General features: G+C 45.7%; 2 protein-coding genes across 3 annotated transcripts in view; both read left to right on the top strand.

Moving 5' to 3' along the window:
* Window positions 1-12247, top strand: part of LSM14A (LSM14A mRNA processing body assembly factor) — a 78279-nt gene extending 66032 nt beyond the window's left edge. Inside the window, exon 10 of the mRNA XM_023726783.1 lies at window positions 11908-12247. Within this exon, the coding sequence (XP_023582551.1) occupies window positions 11908-12247 (340 nt within the window). The remainder of the gene's footprint in view (window positions 1-11907) is intronic.
* The window catches only part of GARRE1 (granule associated Rac and RHOG effector 1), a 98946-nt gene continuing 92158 nt past the window's right edge, over window positions 12173-18960 (top strand). The window contains exon 1 of one of the 2 annotated variants that reach the window (XM_023726937.1): window positions 12173-12221. The gene's annotated coding sequence lies outside the window, so the exon portion shown is untranslated. The remainder of the gene's footprint in view (window positions 12222-18960) is intronic. The other variant, XM_023726939.1, reaches the window with a different exon arrangement.

Here is an 18960-nt window from a genome sequence, read left to right as displayed (position 1 = left end):
CTAAAAGATCATTTATAATAGTACCCCTCCCCAAAAAATGAAATACCTAGCAATAAATCCAATGAAAGATGTATAAGACCTCTACACTGAATACTACAAAACATGGCTGAAATTAAAGAAGACCTAAATAAATGGAGGGATACCTATGTTCATGGATTAGAAAACTCAAATGTTGTTAAAACATTTACTATTGCCAAATTGATCTACAGACATGATGAAATTCCAGTCAAAATCTCAATATGTTTTTTCATTTTGGTAGAAATTGACAAACTGATTCTAAAACTTATATGGAAATGCAGAAGGCCTAGAATAGTCGAGGCTATCTTGAAATAGAACAAAGCTGGAGGATTTATGCTACCAGGTTATAAATACTTATTATAAAGCTTTAGGAATTAAGACTTTAATATTGATGGCTCAAGGATAGACAAATAGACCAATGAAACAGAAAAGAGTCACCTGATTTATGACAAGGGAACCACTACAGTTCAGTAGGGAAAGGATGGTCTCTCAAGTTCTGCTGGGTTAACTGGATGTCATCAAAAAGAGCCTTGTTCCCTAGTTCATACCACACACAGAAATTAATTTGAGGTGTATCATAGACCTAAATATGAAAGGTAAAACAATACAACTTCTAGAAGAAAAAAAAGCATACCTTCAAGGCTTTAGGGTAGGCAATGAGTACTTAAAAAGGACTCAAGAAGCGATAACCACAAAATAAAATACTGATAAATTGGACTTCGTTAAAATTAAGTTTATGTTCATCAAAAGAAATTAAGAGAGTGAAAAGGGAAGACGGATTGGGAGGTGGTATTTGTAATATTAACATCAAAAAGATCATATCCAAAATATATTTTAAAAACTACAGATCAGTTCTGTTGTGTGTGTATGAAGATATGTACAGCAAAACATATCAATTCAACAATTTCAACATGTATAATTCAGTGACATTGGTTACATTCTTCAGGTTGTGCCACATGTCTTGACATCTTTTTCTGAATTGTTTCACCATCAACACAAACTCATTGCCCTCTAAACTTCTCATCTAACCTTTCGAGTTGCTGTTGTCAATTTGATCTCATATAGATAATTCTTTAAGAGAATACAATGCTCAAGGCAGACATTCTTTTCTAATTAAGCTAAACTATTGTTTGGTTTGAAGGTGACTTCAGGGGATAGTTTCGGTTTAAGGTTTAAAGATTTCCTCATGGCAGTAGTTTCAGAGGGTCCATATAGCCTCAATGGCTCCAGAAAGTCTGGATTCCATGAAAATTTAAGGTTCTGTTCCAAATTTTTCCCCCTTTTGGTCAGGATTCGTCTATAGAATCTTTGGTCAAATCATTCAGTAATGAAAGCCTAGCACCATTCTGTTCTTCTGGTCTCCTGGCAAAGGAGGCAGTTGTTCATGGAGGCAATTGGACACATACTCCAGTTCCTCCTCCAATTCCTTACCTTCCTTCTTCCTCTGCTGCTCCAGGCAAATAGAGACCAATTGTTGTACCTTGGGTGGCCACTCACAAGCTTTTAAGACCCCAGGTACTACACAGAGAAGTAGGAGGTAGAACAGAAGCATTAAAATCAATATTAGGCCAATTGATTGGAATGTCCCATGAAAGCATGACCCTAAACCTCCAAACCAAGAAAACAAATCCTAGCAAGTGAAGTGCTTGGTTGTACATAGGCAGGATCAGCAACTATCTATCTATATATAAAACACATTTGTCTATTCAACCTTTTTCCGGTGTATAGCTCAGTCATATCAACTACATTAATCACGTTATACAACCATTTCCCTTAATCGATGCTAAATTTCCCTTCACCATAAACAGAAGCTCACTACTTCCCGAACAATGGCTTCCCTCCCCACCCTCCCTCCCATCCCTGGTAACTACTAATAGAATTTGGTCTCTATATATTTGCCTATTCTTATCATTTCATAGAAGTGAGATCATACAATATTTGTCCTTTTGTGGTTGGTTTATTTCACTCAGCATAATGTCCGCAAGGTTCATTCATCTTATAGGATGCACCAGGACTTCATTTCTCTTTATGGCTCAGTAGGAGTCCATTGTATGTATGCACCACATTTTGTTTATTCATTCAATCGTTGGGTTGTTTTCACCTTTTGGCTATTGTGAATAATGTTACAGTGAACACAGGTGTAGATATGTCTGTTTGTATCACTGTTTTTTAAGTCCCTTGGGCATATACCTAGGCGTAGAATTGCTAGGTCTTATGATAATTATATATTTAATTTTTTGAGGAACTGCCACACTGTTTTCCACAATGGTTATATCATTTTGCATTCCCACCAGGAATGGATAAGTGTTCCAATTTCCCCACATCCTTGCCAACATTTGCTATTTTCTGTTTTTCGTTTTTGTTTTTTTTTTTAATCTCCGTCATCCTAGTGGGAGTGAGGTAGTGCCTCCCTGTAGTTTTGATTTGCATCTCTCTGATGGCTAAAGACGTTGAGAATCTTTTCCCGTGATTGTTGGTCATGTGAATATTCTCCTTGGTGAAGTATCTACCCAAGTCTATCCAAAATTATATTTTTTTAAAAACTTCAAAGCAGTTTAAAAAAATTCAGTTTAAAAAATCCTGAACAGACAATACACGAGATGTGAATAGTTAATACCACATGAAAAGGTGCTCAACATTTTTGTCATCAGAGAAATGCAAATTAAAACCATGATGAGATGCCATTCTACTCCTCCCCAGGACTCAAATTAAAAAGACCATACTATCAAGTGTTGGTGAGGAAGTGGAAGAACCAGAACTTCCACACATTAATGATGGGGGTGTAAACTGTTACAACCTCTTTGGCAACTAGAGTAGAAACTAATTGGCAGTATGTTCTCAAGGTAAATACGTATGTCCTATGACCACTCTGACAGTTTAAATCCCCCAGGGGCTCCTTGGAAACCCTATGGGGCAATTCTACTCTGTCTTATAGGGTCGCTATGAGAAGGAATCTACTCAACAACAGTGGGTTTGTTTTTTTTTCGGTATGACCACTGTTGGAGCCCTGGTGGCATAATAACTAAGTGCTCAGCTGCAGTTCAAATCCCCAGCCGCTCCTTGGAAATCCTATAGGGCAGTTCTACTCTGCCTTATAAGGTCTCTATGAGTTGGAACTGACTTGACAGCACCTAACAACAACAACATGACCACTCTTGGGTGTATACTCAGTAAAAAGACTGGCTTAGCATCAAAAGACACGCACAAGAACATTCATAGCATAAATCATACTAGCCAAAACCTGGAAACAATTCAATGTCCACCAACAGTAGAATGTTTAAATAGTGGTTTATCCATGGATGGAATACTGTGGGAAAAAAAAAACTTTTGCTATACACGACAACATGGATGAATCTCACAGACATCACAATGAGTCTTGGAAGCCAGGCACAAAAGATTGTGTACTGTATGATTCCATTTGTAAGAAATTCAGAACAGGCAAAACTAATGTATGGTGATAGAGATTAAAATTGTTAGTTACCTTCATCGAGGGAACTTTCTGAGGTGCTAAAATATTCTATATCCCAATTAGGGTGGTGGGTGTAGTATGTACAAGTAAAAAAGTGAGCTGTGCACCAAAGATTTGCGTAGTGTATGTAAGTTATACCTCTATATAGAAGACAGATACATTGAAGAAGACTTGGACTCTCCCCAATGCCCTTCCCCTCTAATACCACACAGAGACTCCTAGGTGTCCTAACCACCCCTCCAAGTTCTATGAATACATTTCAATCAAATACAGTCATGGGCTAAAAGGTAGATTTTTGCATCTCCCGTGACTTCTTGTTTCTCTTAAAGAGTTCAGTCCCCCGCAGCCTGCATTGCATCATCTGGTCCCTGGGGAACTCCCGTAACCTTCCCTCAGTTCCTAAAATGAGCCAAATCCCTTCTTGCCTTCAGGGCCTTTGCACAGGCAGCTCCTTTCACCTGGAGGTTTCTTCCTTGACTAATTGCTTTTTATTCTTCAAACGTCAGTTTAAACATTGCTATGGTGAAATGAGTTTCTTTATGTGGCTTTTTGCTTTGGTTCTTTGGAAAAACATCTTGAGAATTTTTTTTTTCTCCTAAACCCTGAGGAGTTACCTTTGTCCTAGTTTTCTACTCTAGAGGGTTTGTTACTTTTGTCCAGGTTGATAGACATTTCCTGGGAAAGCTGTAAACAATTTGTGGTTTGATACTTTTTGTCTGGCCTTGGGCTGCAGCCTGCCCTGTGATTTGTCTATTTTACACACCTTGTAGGGATTAGTCAATGTATTTATGCAAATGAAGTGACTATAGCCTACTATGCAAATGAAGTATCTGTGGCCTGCCAAGAGGTGACTGGTCAGTTCATGGCCCAGATGGGAGGGACATGCCTTGAAGTTGACCAGGAGTTTGCTTACATATGGAGCTAACCCCACAGAAGTTGGCAGACAGAAAAAGAAGGAAGAAAGAGGTAGGAAAGGAGAAAAGGCAAGAGAGGCAAGAAGAGAGAAGCAGCACAGAGTCCTAGCACAAGGCAAGGAACTTTCTAAAAGAGGTGTAACGCAGGTCCAGGACTATAACATTGAAGACAGCGAGAGGCCCAGAAGGGGCCCTGTGGCAGAGTTGGTGGTGACGGCAGAAACCTGCTGCTAGGAGTGCAGCTAAGAGATCTGGATGAAGCTGCTCCACTGGCTAAGGGCTGGGTCAGAGAGCAGTGGAGAGGCCAATGGCAGGAAGGCTGATGGCAGCGATGGGGTGTGGACAGCCAAAAGGAGGCCTGTCCTGAGGGAGCCAAGAGGAGCCTGTACTCAGGCGGCCCAGAGGAGACCTGCACAGCTGTGAAGGGCCTGCTTGCTTGCATGTCTGAGAGAAGCTGAGAAAGCTGTCCTGAACTGAAGAAGGAAGGGATATGCTCTTCACTTTGGGGAACCTTCCAGACTTTGCCCACGTTTCCAGATCCTGATTTGTAGCCTGTTGATCCTGATCCTGTCCGTTACTTCCTTAATAAACCACTTAACTGTAAGTATGGCCTGTTCTGTGTGGCCACTGCAATGAATTATTTAACCCAGCAGAGAAGTAGAGAGTGCCGTGGGATGGATGGCTGATGTCAGAATTGGTAAAATGGTTGGAGAGTGGAGGTATGTCCGACCTCCGCCTCATCGTAATCAGCTTTGGGCTGATCCTGGTCATTATCCCTCCTGAAGTTAGACAGGTTCTGACGCTACTACTACCATTTTGCAGTTGCATTTTCAGGGATGCCTTCTGGAACCTTCCAGAATGTGTTAAGGTCTCCTTGCAACAGACTTATAGCACTCTGTACTTTTTCTTCACTGCAACATATCCTAACTGTGCTTATATTTGTTATATTTGTCATTTTTGTTGGTTCAAGTCTGTACCCCGCCCACCCACTAGGTGAGTGCAAGGATCACCTGTCTTCTCCACCACTCCATCCTTCAATACCTGGCACAGTGCTCAGATAGGTGTTCAATAAATGAAGTTACTTAATGAATTCCTGCTATTTTCAATAGGCAGCACTAGGTGCTGCAGATACAGTACAGTGTGAGATGGATATAGTCTGAGCTCACAATCCAGAGGGGTGAACTATTATAGTCGTGACAGAAGTACTCACAAATTCTCAGGGCTTTTGGAGCACTGGTGGCACAGTGGTTAAGAACTACAGCTGCTAACCAAAAGGTTATGGGGCAGTTCTACTCTGTCCTATAGATTCACTATGAGTCAGAATCAACTTGACGACAACAGATTTGGGTTTTTTTGGTTTTGTTTGGGAAAATATAGAGTCGGGGATTTCAGAGAAGGCTTCTTGGAGAAGGAGGCCCATGAGGTCATACTTGCAACAACTTACTCAGTTAAAACTTTCCACAACTGGATGCCCATTCTGGGTGGATGCCAAGCTTGGTGAAGTTCATTGTCTCACAGTTCTGGAGGCTCTAACTCTGAGTTCAGCAGGGTCATGCTGTCTCCAAAGCTTTAGTGTTTTCTGTCTCTTCATGCTTCTGGTAGCTCCCAGCAGTCCTTGGCCTTCCTTGGCTTGCAGCTGCATCTGCCTTTGTTGTCATATGGCCATCATTCTCCTGTGTGTTTTCTTTTCTAAGGGCACCTATTCTGGTATGACCTCATGTTAACTCATAATATCTTCAAAGACTCTATTTCTAAACAAGGTCATTTTCACAGGTACCTGGGGTTAGGACTTCAACATATCTTTTGGAGGGCACAATTCAGTGCATAACACTTGACTTAAAAATGTCATTCAGTTCTGCCCCAGCCTTGCCCCTAAATGGAAGGCATGAGTATTTGGTAGCTGTGAGAGGGCCAAGGTTCTGGGTCCTGAGCTGATCTTCCAGGGTGTGGAGTGACTGGGAGGAGAAACCTCTTTCACCATCCACCACGCCCCATTTAGACACAGCTTTCTGACCTGGCCGGGACACCTGGTTCCCCACATTTCACACTAGGGGGCGGCCAGCTGCCCGATGAAGAGAGGTCTGTTGTGTGTCATCCTGGCAACCAGCACCTACATCAAAAGTGAGCTGCTGTGTCCAGGCCTCCTTAGGAAGCAGTCCAGACTCTGCCACTACTTCTCAAGGATGTACAGCAGCCAGTCACTGTTGCCACCAGAAACTCAGCGAGTGGCAGTTTTACTGTCCCTGCTTGCTAGCAGTTGAAGACCCAGTTGAGATGCCCAAACTGGCCCATGCTAGAGGCTACCACGTGTAAAAATATGATTGGAGCCACAGAGCAACTTCAGGGTTGTTGGTTTGGAGAACTCTCACTGTGTTGAAGAAGCAAAGACTGAGCCCCTTATGCCCTTCCTTCCTGCTGTGCCCTGGGGGAGGGGAGGGGGCAGACAGGCTGCAGAGTGGTAGTCTGTGAGTTACTCCTAGACTTCAGGACTACTGCCAAGGACAGACATTCTGATGGCCATAGTGCCCTTTTTGTTAGGGCTTATAAATCCCCTCCTGTTTCAGTGACAAGAAGTTGGGGTTATTACATCTTGATAACCAAAACAGCCCACCCACACCCAGGAAAGGGGACAAAGTTCTAGCTTCTTTAACCAGACAAACTCCTAGAAGGTCTTTCATGTCCTTCAGCTTTAGCCCCTGGTGGGTTTACAAATCTAAAGGAATGCTCGGAAGTTGAATTGTTCAGAACTCCAATTATTTTTCATGCTGAACTCTTTACAGCCACAGAATCAACTGCAAATTGTCCTCTCACGATTCTTGGAAGGCACCAAGATCACAGCACAGACCTTCTGAGCTAGGGTGGTTCTGTGGCCAGGTCCTTCCACTGGAACCCAAGAAGTGCAGGGCCTTGGCTGTGGAATAGATTGCAGATGTCCCGGCTTTCAGGATGGCTCGACCATGAGGCATAGCCCCCCATGTCTCTACCAATACTAAAACCTTGGGTTCCCTCCCCAACACACCTTTCCTTTCTTTCCTGGTTGTAAGCCTGTCTTAGTTATCAAGTATTGCCATAACAGAAATACCCCAAATGGGTGGCTTTAATGAACAGAAATTCGTTTTCTCACAGCTTAGGAGACCAGAAGTCCAAATTCAGGGCGCCAGCTCTAGGAGAAGGCTCTCTTTCTCCATTGTCTCTGGGGGAAGGTCCTTGTCTCTTTTCAGCCTCTGTTTCTTTGTTCCTTAGAGAGCTTATCTGTCGTGGCATCCATTTTCCCTCATCTCTGCTTGTCTGCTTGCTTGCTCAATATGCTCTTTTATATCTCAAAAGTGATAGATTTAAGCCACACCCTACACTAATACTGCCACATTAGCAGAACAAAGAAACCCCATGTCCAAATGAGATTATAACCACAGGTACAGGGGTTAGGATTTACAACACATGTTTTGGGGGGACACAATTCAATCCATAACAAAGCCCTTAGATCCCTGGCGGCCTGTTGGATGTGGAGAAATCTTCCTCCCCACTGTGTAGGACTTCACGGCGGGTAACTGTGTTGCGTGCAGCCTCCTGTGTGGTCCTCAGTCCATCCAGTTCACCATCTGTTACACACACATATACATATCTTGACCCCTCTGCTTCACAAAGCTCTGGAGAGCCCTTGATGAGCCCCACAGCCCTCCTGCCTGTATCCTGGGTGTTCCTTCACCTCCCTCAACAAGGGCTCCTTGTTATTCAGGGCCTTGCAGGCCGAGAAATCAACAAGGCTGTACGAGGCCTCTTGTTCTGGCTGCAGAGGAAGAGGCCTGAACTCCTGGGATCCAGCCCACCCATCAGAGATCTTCCAGACCCCTGGCCAGCCCCAGGCCCTCAGACAACCAAAGGTAACCTGGGACGTTAAGGGTGGTGTTGAAACAAAAGCAGATGACTCTGCCTGGCAAGGGCCTCTTGGCCACAACTCCTGGTAGGGTCTGAGTAGGAAGAGGAAGCAGTGGGCAGAGGGGTTGGAGGAGGATTAAAGGAAGCTCAGATGGTTAAGCACAGGGGAAAGCAATCTGGAGACTGTGGGAGAAGATTCCCCTTCAGAACATAACTCACACCAACCTCACCCCCATTCCTGCCTGTGCCACACTGCCAAAGCTAGACTAAACTGGTCTCGCCTAGCCTCTCTCTGTACCCAACAGACTAAGCCAGTTCCTCTGTGCCCAGAATGTCTGGCCAGCCCTCTCCAGACTCACTCCCAAGTCCTGTGGATTCTTGCAATGCAGTTACCCTTCCTGGAGCTCACTGCCCATCTTGTAACTTTCACATCCTGCCCAAGAGAGACGAACAAGGTGAAGTATGAAAGTTACTATCTCCCAGACTTAGCCCCCTAACCCTGGTCCCCTCTCACCACCACCAAGAACACTTGGTTGTGAAGCGTTCCCCAGAGGCTCTTCTTCCAGACACTGCCGCTAAACTAACATGGAAAACCCCACCTGGCAATCCCGGCTTTTACTGCCATAAAGAGTGTACAAGCCAACAGTAATAACTTTTGTCTACTTAGGAAAATCACTCCTGTAATCCCTTATGAGCACCTCTTTGTGGGATGTTTGTACTCTGCAGCCTTTCTGACATCATGAATGTGAAGTCCTCATAAAAGCCAACCATAGCAAGTCTGCTTTTTCTCTCAGCAAGAGGAGGCATCTCATGGCAAGGGCAAAGTGCATCTTGGTGGCCCATCTTATCAATGCCAGGCTCATTCCGGCTCACCGGCAGCAACCTTGGAGGCTCTCATTCCTTCCACAGGATCTGGCTCCATTTCTGACTCTAACCAGATATACAAGGGGCCAGGTTGATTCAGGGAGAGATCCTGCTCCCTGGCCTTGGCCTCCTAAATGGCAAATTGAGGGTGTTGTCTGGTGGTCTTTAGGTCCCATTCCACCCCTGTTGTGCATGCTGAGGGTCCAATGTGCAGACCTATATGTAGAGCAGAAGAGCCACAGCTTCTGCCCCTCTAGAAACAGGTGTTCCAGGAGGCCTGGTCCCCATGTCTAGACCCTGTGGGCTCCATCCTCTTTTCTTGGCACTTTAATGCAAGGGTGCTTGGAGTAAAGAGGTGACATGAAGTGACAAATATCTCAAATCTGTGTGGTGGGCACACAAGTAGTTTTTTCCTCTCTCTCCATATATATGTGTTTGATGAATGAAAACAAATAATTCATACCTGTTGGAGGTGGGCAAAATATCTGGAGATGCACTCACAAAGTAGACTTGATGTGTCCACAACTCAAAATGTCCTCCGATAAGCTTAAGAAGTCCAAGATAGCCTGGTGCTTGGAGCATCACAGAGGCCATTGAAGGGGCCCCAAGGTTGGCAAGGTTTACAGTGAGCTCAAATAAAAACCTGTGTGCATGGCCTGGGTGGGTTTCTGGGACCTCCTGCCCCTGGACTGGAGCCTGGAGAAGGGGCCCAGGTGGTACTGGGATGAGTGGCTTTCAGCACATTACTTTAGGACCATGAGGTTTGGAGTGAAGGGAGCAGCAGTGGTGGGGAAGGTGGGTCAGAGCCTGCCATATGGGGAGGCAGCCTCCTGAAGGCCCCATCCAGTGTTTACCAGGTGCCTCCAGGTGGCCACTGGAAGCTGCTGGGATAAGGTGCAGCAGCCCCTGGGGCCTGTAGCAGGAGCTAGTAGGGCCTCTGAATAAGAGCTTGGGCTTGTCCTGAGACTTCAGGAGCCACACTTGGCCCACTCAAAAGCCAGCCACCATCATCCTGGTTCCTTTTCCAATGCACACAGGCAAGACAACACCAGCACTCAGGGACACTTCCTCCAATCCAGCAGTCCTCCCTCACATTCATCCTCTTATAGCTTGGCTTCCACAGTCCATCATGTCAGGAACACTCTTGCCCCTTTGTCTGTTATTCAAGCCCCGGATGAGTCCTTGCTCCATCTTCTTCACTTTTCCTTGAAGGCTGCTGGGGCAAATCACTTAGTAGGAAAGAGGATTCTACTGAAATAATGGTCATCAACCCTCAGTTCTAATTGGAAATTCTACCACATTTCTCCTAGAACTCACCTTTCTGCTTTCAGACCTTTTCCACTCTCCTCAAACCCGTCCCCAAGCTCCCCTTACTCTTTGCTCAGTCTGAGGTAAACTCCAAGCATTACAGATCTCTCTCCAGCCTTTTCAGAACCTCACAATATGAAACAGATCACCTCTGTTGTATATTTAGCCTCTTTCTCTCAGCCAGATCCTCCTTTCTGACATTGAAACATGTTTAAGTCTCTTCCATGTCAAAAAATCAACCATCAAAAAAGCCTTCCCTCAGTCTACACTCACCTTCAGTTACTGCCTGAAGCTTCAGTTGCCACGGAAGCTCCAGTAACTCATGTATCTACATCTCCAGCAAGACTTCTCTAAGCTCCAGAACCACACTCCCTACTTGATGCTTCCTCCTTGATGCCATATTCACAATGGAACTCATGGCCTTCTTCCTACCCTTCACCCAGCCAAGTGTGGTCCTCTTCAGGGGCTACCCACCACTGTGTTACCACCACAATGGCTCATCCCAGAGATCCAGGAGAGAATCAGGAAAACTCCCTCCTCTTCCTGCCCCTCCATATCCATTTCATCACCCACTTGCATCAACTTTTTTCCAAAATCTTCCTGAAATCTGACCAGTTTTCTCCATCCTCATTGCCACTGTAGTCTGTCGGTGGCTTTCAAACTGATGTTCACACACCCAATAGTGTGAGAAGGCAATCCATTGGGGCACAGGAAGAAAATATCATTATATATACAATATCATCAAATATTAGTATATATACAGGTTTGTATAGATATTGATACATACTGTATTTCTCTTTTGTGTCTGTTTCATAATGTAAGTAGTATATTAGTGTTGTGCATGCATATAACTTAGAAATAAAACCTAGTTGGTAATCACTCAAACATTTTTTTCTGACAGATGTTCATGATCAAAAAAATTCGAGATCCTGGGCTAAATCTGGATCACCATTTGCTTTGCCTGAACTATGGCAGTAGCCTCCCAAATGATCTCTACAACCACTCTTCTCCCCTCCCCAGTCCTTCTCCATGCTGCACCCTTTAAACCCGCCAGGGTGGTCAAGTCACTCCTTGCTTAAGACGCTTTAGTTTCCCAACTTCTTACCACTCCAGTTTCTTGAACACAAAGCCGTAGAAGACACCTGCTGTTTCTTCTATTGGAATATCCTTTTAGGAGCTCAACTCCTGCTCATTTCCTAGGAGAAGAATTCCCTGATTGCTCTCCTCTACTAGGTCAGGGGACTCTCTCTCTCCCTCTTCCACTTTCTCTTCCTACCGCTCGTCCCCACTGGCACTACTATATTATCACACGGATTTGTGACTTAATTTTATTGGGTCTCCACCACTCAAGAATAAATCCATGTGAGTGTAAAGGCATTATCTAGTTTGGAAAATGCCTGTCAGAGCCTGGCACCTAGTAAGCGCTCAATAATTCAGTAATTAATTTCAATAATAAAGCCATGAGAATGCAGTAGACCCCTACTGCCCGGAGGCGAAGCCGTCGTGGGGGACAAGGGTGGCTCTGCGGGCTCCAGCTGCCTGCCCTCAACCTCTGCCCTGGCCGCCCCACGTGGAGGCTCCTCCGTCCCTGGGGAAGAAAGCTCAGGGCCGCTCCCGACCCGGCTCGCCCGAAGGGAGGAGGTGCTCTGAGCCACCCGATGCGCGGACGCCCGGGCGTCTGCCTAGGGCAGGGGCGGGGCCGGTCCGTAGACGTCACTTCCGGTGTACACAGCAGGTCGCGGCGGTGCGCTGGGGGCCGGGGTGCGTCGCAGGTGAGGAGCGGGCGCTAGCAGGCTAAGGCGGGCGCAGGCGGAGGGGCGTGGGCGGTGGGCCGTGGGCTGCAGCCTGGGCTGGCGGCGGGATGAGCCTATGGGGGCGCCGCTCCACTCGGGGCCGCAGGGCGCTGGGCCGTGGGCTCCCGCCCCTCGCCCGCCCGCTGTGGAGGACGCCGGGCTCTGAGGGCGCTGGCCGGGCGGACGGAAGCCCGGAGGGGCCTCCTGACGTGTGTCCAGGACGAGGGGCGCGGCGGGGACCCCGCGGAATGCAGGACGGGCGGGGAGGACCCGCATCCGTCAGCCCGGGGTTCGAGGGGCCGCTTCCTCGGGCCGTCACGGCCAGGCCCGGAGGTCGGGCTGGAGCCGGGACCCGCTCCCGGAAGCCGGCGGCGCGGTCCGCCGAGGGACGGCGGCTTGTGGGCGGCGAGAGGCCGGGGTCCGCCGGGTCTGGCGGGGGACGCGGCCCTCACGCCGCCCCGCGGCTGCCCGGCCGGCTGTGCGCACCTTCGTCGCCTGGCCGCCAAGGAACACGATTTTCCGGCTCTGTTGAGTCTACAGACACTGTAGGCCGGGGGAGGGTCCGCAGGGGCCCAGGGAGGACCCTGGCTGAGGATGAAGGACCCACGCCTGTGAGTCGAGCGGAAGGGTCAGGGGTGTGTCTTTTTGCGCCAAGCGGGGTAAGGAAAGAGCATGCCTGGTTGGCATGATAAGAATTCTGTTTATACTGCTTACAGAATTGGCCAGATAAAAACTTAGCTTTGTGGGGGACCCCAATTCGAAAATACCTTTATCCCCTCATCTCCCATTATAAAAGTAATTCATTCTTCTTGTAAAACACTCAAGATAACACAAAAAGTGTAAGGGAGGAAATGAGAATTCGCCCGCCTGCCGACCAGTCAGAGACAACCGCTGCTAACATTTTGGTGATATCAATAAGTAGCGATAGCTATTGTTACTTTTATTGACTTCATAGTATACCATCGTATGTCATAATTTAACCAAGCCCTATTGATGAACATTTAGGTTGTTTCCAATTCATCACAGCTACCAAAAGGATTTTTCTGATTTTTGTCTTAGGATAAATTTACAAATGGGGTCAAAGGTAACATATTCTAAATAGTGTTTTTCCTTAGTTGACATATTTGGAAAATTCTTCTCCATCCCAGTGTTCTATTAAAAAAAAAAATCCATCCATGTTTTCTTCTCATTATGTCATGGTTTGATTTTTTTACTTTTAGCTGTTTAATTCACTTAAAATTTATTGTTGGTTTGAGGTGTGAAATATCTGCCAGGTGCCTAGTCAGGTTTTATTGAAGAAACTGTGTTGTTGTTGGGTGCCGTTTAGTTGATTCTGACTCATAGCGACCCCATGTGACAAAGTAGAACTGCCACATAGGGTTTTCTTGGCTGTAATCTTTACAGAAGCAAATTGCCAGGTCTTTTCTCCTGCAGAGCACCTGAGTGGGTTCAAATACCAACTTTTTGGTAAGCAGCCTAGCGCTTATCTGTTGTGCTATCGGGGCTCCTGAAGAAACTATGTTGTTGTTAGGTAGAGTCGGTTCCCACTTATAGGGACCCTGTGTACAACAGAACGAAGCACTGGCCCATCCGGCGCTGTCCTCACAATCGTTGCTGCTGTGCTTGAGCCCATTGTTGTAGCCACTGTGTCAGTCCGTCTCCTTGAGGGTCTTCCTAACTTTCGTTGACCTGTAACTCTACTATAACAGTAGTTACATAAAAGAAACTGTAACTGCCCTTTAATTGTATTTTAGACCTAAAGTTCTAAGTGTATGTTTCTAAGGTGATACTTAAAATTTTGATATTTGGATTTTATGTATGCTGAGATATTTACTAATTCCATTCACAATATCGTTTTTTTATGGTTTTCCTTTACAAATCCATGGAATATTTTATGTTTTTGTTTTTTATCTTCTAAAGCAAAAAGTTTAGACAGTTTATTACTGTTTAATTTGTTTTCTTGGTGACAAGGTAGATGCCATATGAAGAGTTCATGTTTGTTGTGGCAACTTTTCAGTCTGGCATTTGAGATTCTAATCGTCCTCTATTTTTGCACATGAATAGGTAGGTTAGCATTGGATACCAAGATAGAAAAGTTCTCAGATTCCCTTGGCAAGCCTAGATTTTTCAATCTAAAATTATCTCTGGATTTTTGGAAGACAGCATATTTTAGACATTCTTTAAAAAAAAACAAACAATTTGCACATGATTCTGCTGAAAATTTTACTAAATATTTATTCTTTTGAAAACCTGAGGCCTAATACACCAGGCACTTTATGTCAAGGAGGTCTTCCAAATCTGTAGGAAAATAATGGTATCTGAGAGTTATCAGGCTGGTGCATCACATGGATTGCGTGTCCACTCTCTCCTTTTCCCTCCTGTGACTTTGTTCTTAGTTGAAAATGATGACCTTTCTAGGTGGAGAAAGAATGTTGGTTTGAATAAGGAATTGATTTATCTTGGAGTTAGAGAAAAAGCTGGATGCCATTTTCTCTTAATATAAGATCACAGAGAGCCTGATTTTCCCTCATCCAGTCTAAAAGCTGAACATGTCAGGGACTGTGCTTCAGATGTCTCTGTCTTTACCAAAATTGTCCTCTTGAGTGTCCCCTAATTGGGAGATGTAGTGGCCAGTGCTTACCCATTTCCCTTGGCCTTTGCCATAAATATTTGACATGGTGAGCCACTCTTTTTTGCTGTTGTGAATCTCTTATTGGTTGGAAATCTTGACTTGGAGTTGTGGTCATTTACCGTAATTTTCACAAATAACGCGCCCACGTAAATAAGGCACCCACACATATAACATGCACAGAGCACCTAGGAAAACTGCACGAAGGGGTTGCGCGGTTGGCAAAAAACGTATACCTAACTCACGTGTTGTTTGCATAAAAATTTGGTACTTTGTGACTGGCTTCTCTTGCCACATCTGCCTGGGGACATTATCTAAGACCTTCCTTTCCTTTCCTCTCCCCAATACACACTCCTTCCCACTCTTCCAGTAATGTCACTTCTAGATAGAGAACTACCTTACCTCATTCCCCTCCTCATACCCCTCCAGCCTCCCTTCCCCCCATTTAGTGCCCCCAGCTCAGGCTTTTCTGCAAGTGACTGCTATATCTCCCTCCAGCTGACCTCTGGACATGTTCCTGTGGCTGTATTCTCTCCAGTTGATGGAGCACTTCCTCCCTTCCCAAGGTGGCCTGTCCTTCATGACTCTATGGTTCTTACCCAAACCAAAACCCATTGCTGTCGAGTTGAATTCCAACTCATAGTGACCCTATAAGACAGAATAGAACAGCCCCATAGGGTTTCCAAAGATGTAAATCTTTTGGGAAGCAGACTGCTGCATCTTTCTCCTGTGCAGCTGCTGGTGGGTTCAAACCATCAATCTTTTGATTAGCAACCGAATGCTTAACCACTGCTTCACCAGGGCTCCTTGTTCTTACCAGCTGACATATCACATCTCATCTTCTTTCTTGATGTGAGTTGTATTTATCCTTTGCCTTCTATCCCTACACTTTGATTTAGACTTCCTACCTTGTGCCTTGGTTATAAGGAACTTCAGACATAACCTGGACCTGCTTTAGATAAGAAAAATGAGACCTAGTGAATTTATTCATGAATTTAGTTAATGCTATGGTAGGGGCCAGTTACTGGACTTGGGGTACAGAGCTGAAAGGCACAGCTGATGGAGGAGACGGCCAAATAAGCAATTGCCATAAAGTATCTTGAAGTGCTTAGAAGGGAGAGACACCAAGTAAGCTCCATTAGGTTTCAGAGATCTTGCCTGTTTTGTTCATCCAGGACCTAGAACAAGTGTTCTAGGAACCATTAAGTATTTGTTGAATGAATGAATGAATGAATGATCGTTGGAGAATGGAATCAATAAATGTTACACAAATCAACTATCTATAGAAAAGATACGAGCCAAGAGGCATTCTGTAAATGTAGTTTGAAGAATTTCAGGGAAAACTTTAAATTCAACCAAACTGACCCAGCCATAACCCCAGGAAGGCATGATTGGAATGTGTTTGTAGCCAGACAGCTTAAACTTAATTTTATATCCGCAGAAGAGAGATTGTGTTTTTAGAAGGAGAGTGTTGGGATGGTATGGGGTAGGGAGTGGGGATCCAAGAGAGGAATCGGTGTTATATGGTGTGTCTGTATTACTCTCTGGGGACTCTGACCTGAGGAGCTGTGTGGAGTCCTCTGCTGGGCTGCACTACCAGACAGATAGGTGTGTCCCTGTTGATACCTCTAGCCCTGAGGGTCTTTCCCTTGCTTTGCTTCTGTGCCCCTAATACCTTCTGATGGAACATGGCTTCACATGAAGATTTCTTGCCAAGGAGAGAATATGAGTGGTTGAGAGCTCTGTATCTAGACTGCCTGGGTCAGATCCTGGTTTGGGATGCTGGCTCAATCTGTTTTCCCATCTGTAGAATGGGAATAATGGAAGCAGCTTCCTCCTGGTATTGTTGTGAGGGCTTGTAGCACACTGCCTGACACTTGGTGTGGTGCAGTGAATTACTTAATATGGCCCTTCCAGCCATAGTGTTTGTAACTCCCACCAAATGATTGAGTGGGACTATGCAACCACCAAATGATTGAGTGGGACTATGCAAGTAAGGTGCTTCTGGCCCTCCAAGGGAATTGGACAGCTTGCTAATAATACAAATAAGGTACGTGGCACCCTGTTGAGGTGGGACCATGCAAATTAGGTATATGGAACCCTAATGAGGGGATTGGTCAGTTTTGCCATCCCTCTAGGCTTAAAATAAGCCATTCTAGGGACAGAAAGTGGGGACCTCCTACCACCAAGAAAGAAGAGTTGGGAGTGGAGTACATCCTTTGGACTCAGGCTCCCTATGCTGAGAACCTCCTAGACAGAGCTGTAACACCAGAGACAGTGAGAGCAGGCGAGAAGCAGCAGCAGACAAATGGCAGCAGCAGAGGCAGCAGAACCAGGAGACCAGCCGGAGATGGTGCGGTGGGCTTCCTGGCCCATGGAGGGAGAAAGTTGAGCGGCTTTGGGTAGGAGGCTTGCTGACAGACTGGAGCGCCTCCGGGCACTTGGCAGAGCTAGGTTTGCCAACCGACAGAACGAGAAAGCTGAGCACCTTTGGGCAGGAGGCTTGTTGCCAGAGTGGGGTGCTTCTGGGCACTTGGCGGAGTTAGGCTTGCTGACCTGTGGAGCTAGAGAGCTGAGAGCTTTTGGGGTGAGGCTTCCTGGTGGAGTAGGGTGCCTCTGGGTGAAGCTACAGAGCTTTTTAACACTTGCGTGAGCCAGGGGACAGCCCGAGAGGCCCTAGGGGCCAAGGGCCAGAGAGAGGCCTGCCTGCAGGCACACCTGAGAAGAATCTGTCCTGATGGACGAACTTTATCCTGCATCGTTTCTGATCCTGAATTGTAATCTGTTACTTCCCTAATAAACCCCGTAATTTTGAGTACTGTCTGTGAGCTCTGTGTGGCCATTGCAGTGAATTATCTAACCCAGCAGGGAAGTAGTCAGTGCTGTGAGAGGGATGGATGGTGTCAGAATTGGTAAAAAGGTTGGAGGGTGAAGGCATGCCTGCCCTCTGCCTCATAGGAATCAGCCTTGGGCTGTTGGTCTTGATTCTCCTTCCCCGTTGTGAAGTCAGAGGAGGTCAGATGCTGCCACCATGCCATTTTTTACACCTGGTAAGTGCTCAGTAACTGTTAGCTCTCATGAGTATTTATAAATTTAGTAACTGGTCCTCTAATCCATCATCTCTGAGCTTAGCCTGAATCACTGCCCATGAGCATGCTTGCTCCCGGGTGTACTGACAGAGCTGAGAACCACACGGTAGGAAGTGGTGACAAACAGGCTTTTCCTAAACTTCTCATCCAGGGAATCCAGCCTGCAGTTGTCAGGGACGACTTCCTGGAGAAGGCTGTTCTTGAGCTGAGTACTATGGGAAAAAGTTAGTCCAGTACCAGTAAGGGAGAGGACTTTCCAGGCAGGGCATGACATGTATGAAGATGTGCTGATGACCAAGCATGATACAGTAAAACCTGTGAAAGCTGGAACCTGCGTAAGGCAGAAACCTGTCAGAGAAGGAAAATGCAAATATTTTCCACTAAACTGAGCAACAGAAAAATGGTAAGACTGCACCCTATCAAAGGTGGAAATATTGCAAGACCCAGAAAAACAAGGCGGTCCCACTGAGTTCCGGCTCTGACAGGTTTCACTGTGTATTTGAGCTGCAGGAGATTCAGGGTTAATGGTAGGTATGAATAGGGAGTAGAGGGAAATGAGACTGGAAGGGAAAGTGGAGCCATTTCTTGAAGAAGCAGTAGTAACATCTAACTTGCTGAGCCCTAGCTATGCCCGGTATTATGCTAAGTCCTTAGATTCACTGTGCTAGCAGCTTTGGTGCTAAGTACTTTGTGTTTGTTACCCTGTTTAGTTCTCATAACAACCCTGTGATGTAGGTACTACTGTTGCAGGAGAGATGACATGTCAAATGTCACCTGGTACTTCTCTCTGTCTCTTGATTCAGCCTGCACAATGCTGCAGGTGTAACCATCAATGTCTTTTGTACATTTAAAAGCCTTTTATGACTCACAAAAAAAAAAAGAAAAAGGTATGTAGATATACATTACATAGGTTTGTAAGCACAGGAAAGACATTTCCGGAATGATAGAAAAGAAGCTGGTAACAGCAGTTGCTTTTGGGATGAGGCCCCAGAAATCCAGG

The sequence above is a fragment of the Trichechus manatus genome, unplaced genomic scaffold (assembly GCF_000243295.1).
Source record: "Trichechus manatus latirostris isolate Lorelei unplaced genomic scaffold, TriManLat1.0 scaffold00014, whole genome shotgun sequence".
Classification (NCBI taxonomy): Eukaryota; Metazoa; Chordata; class Mammalia; order Sirenia; family Trichechidae; genus Trichechus; species Trichechus manatus.
This window is presented reverse-complemented; position numbering and strand designations above follow the sequence as displayed.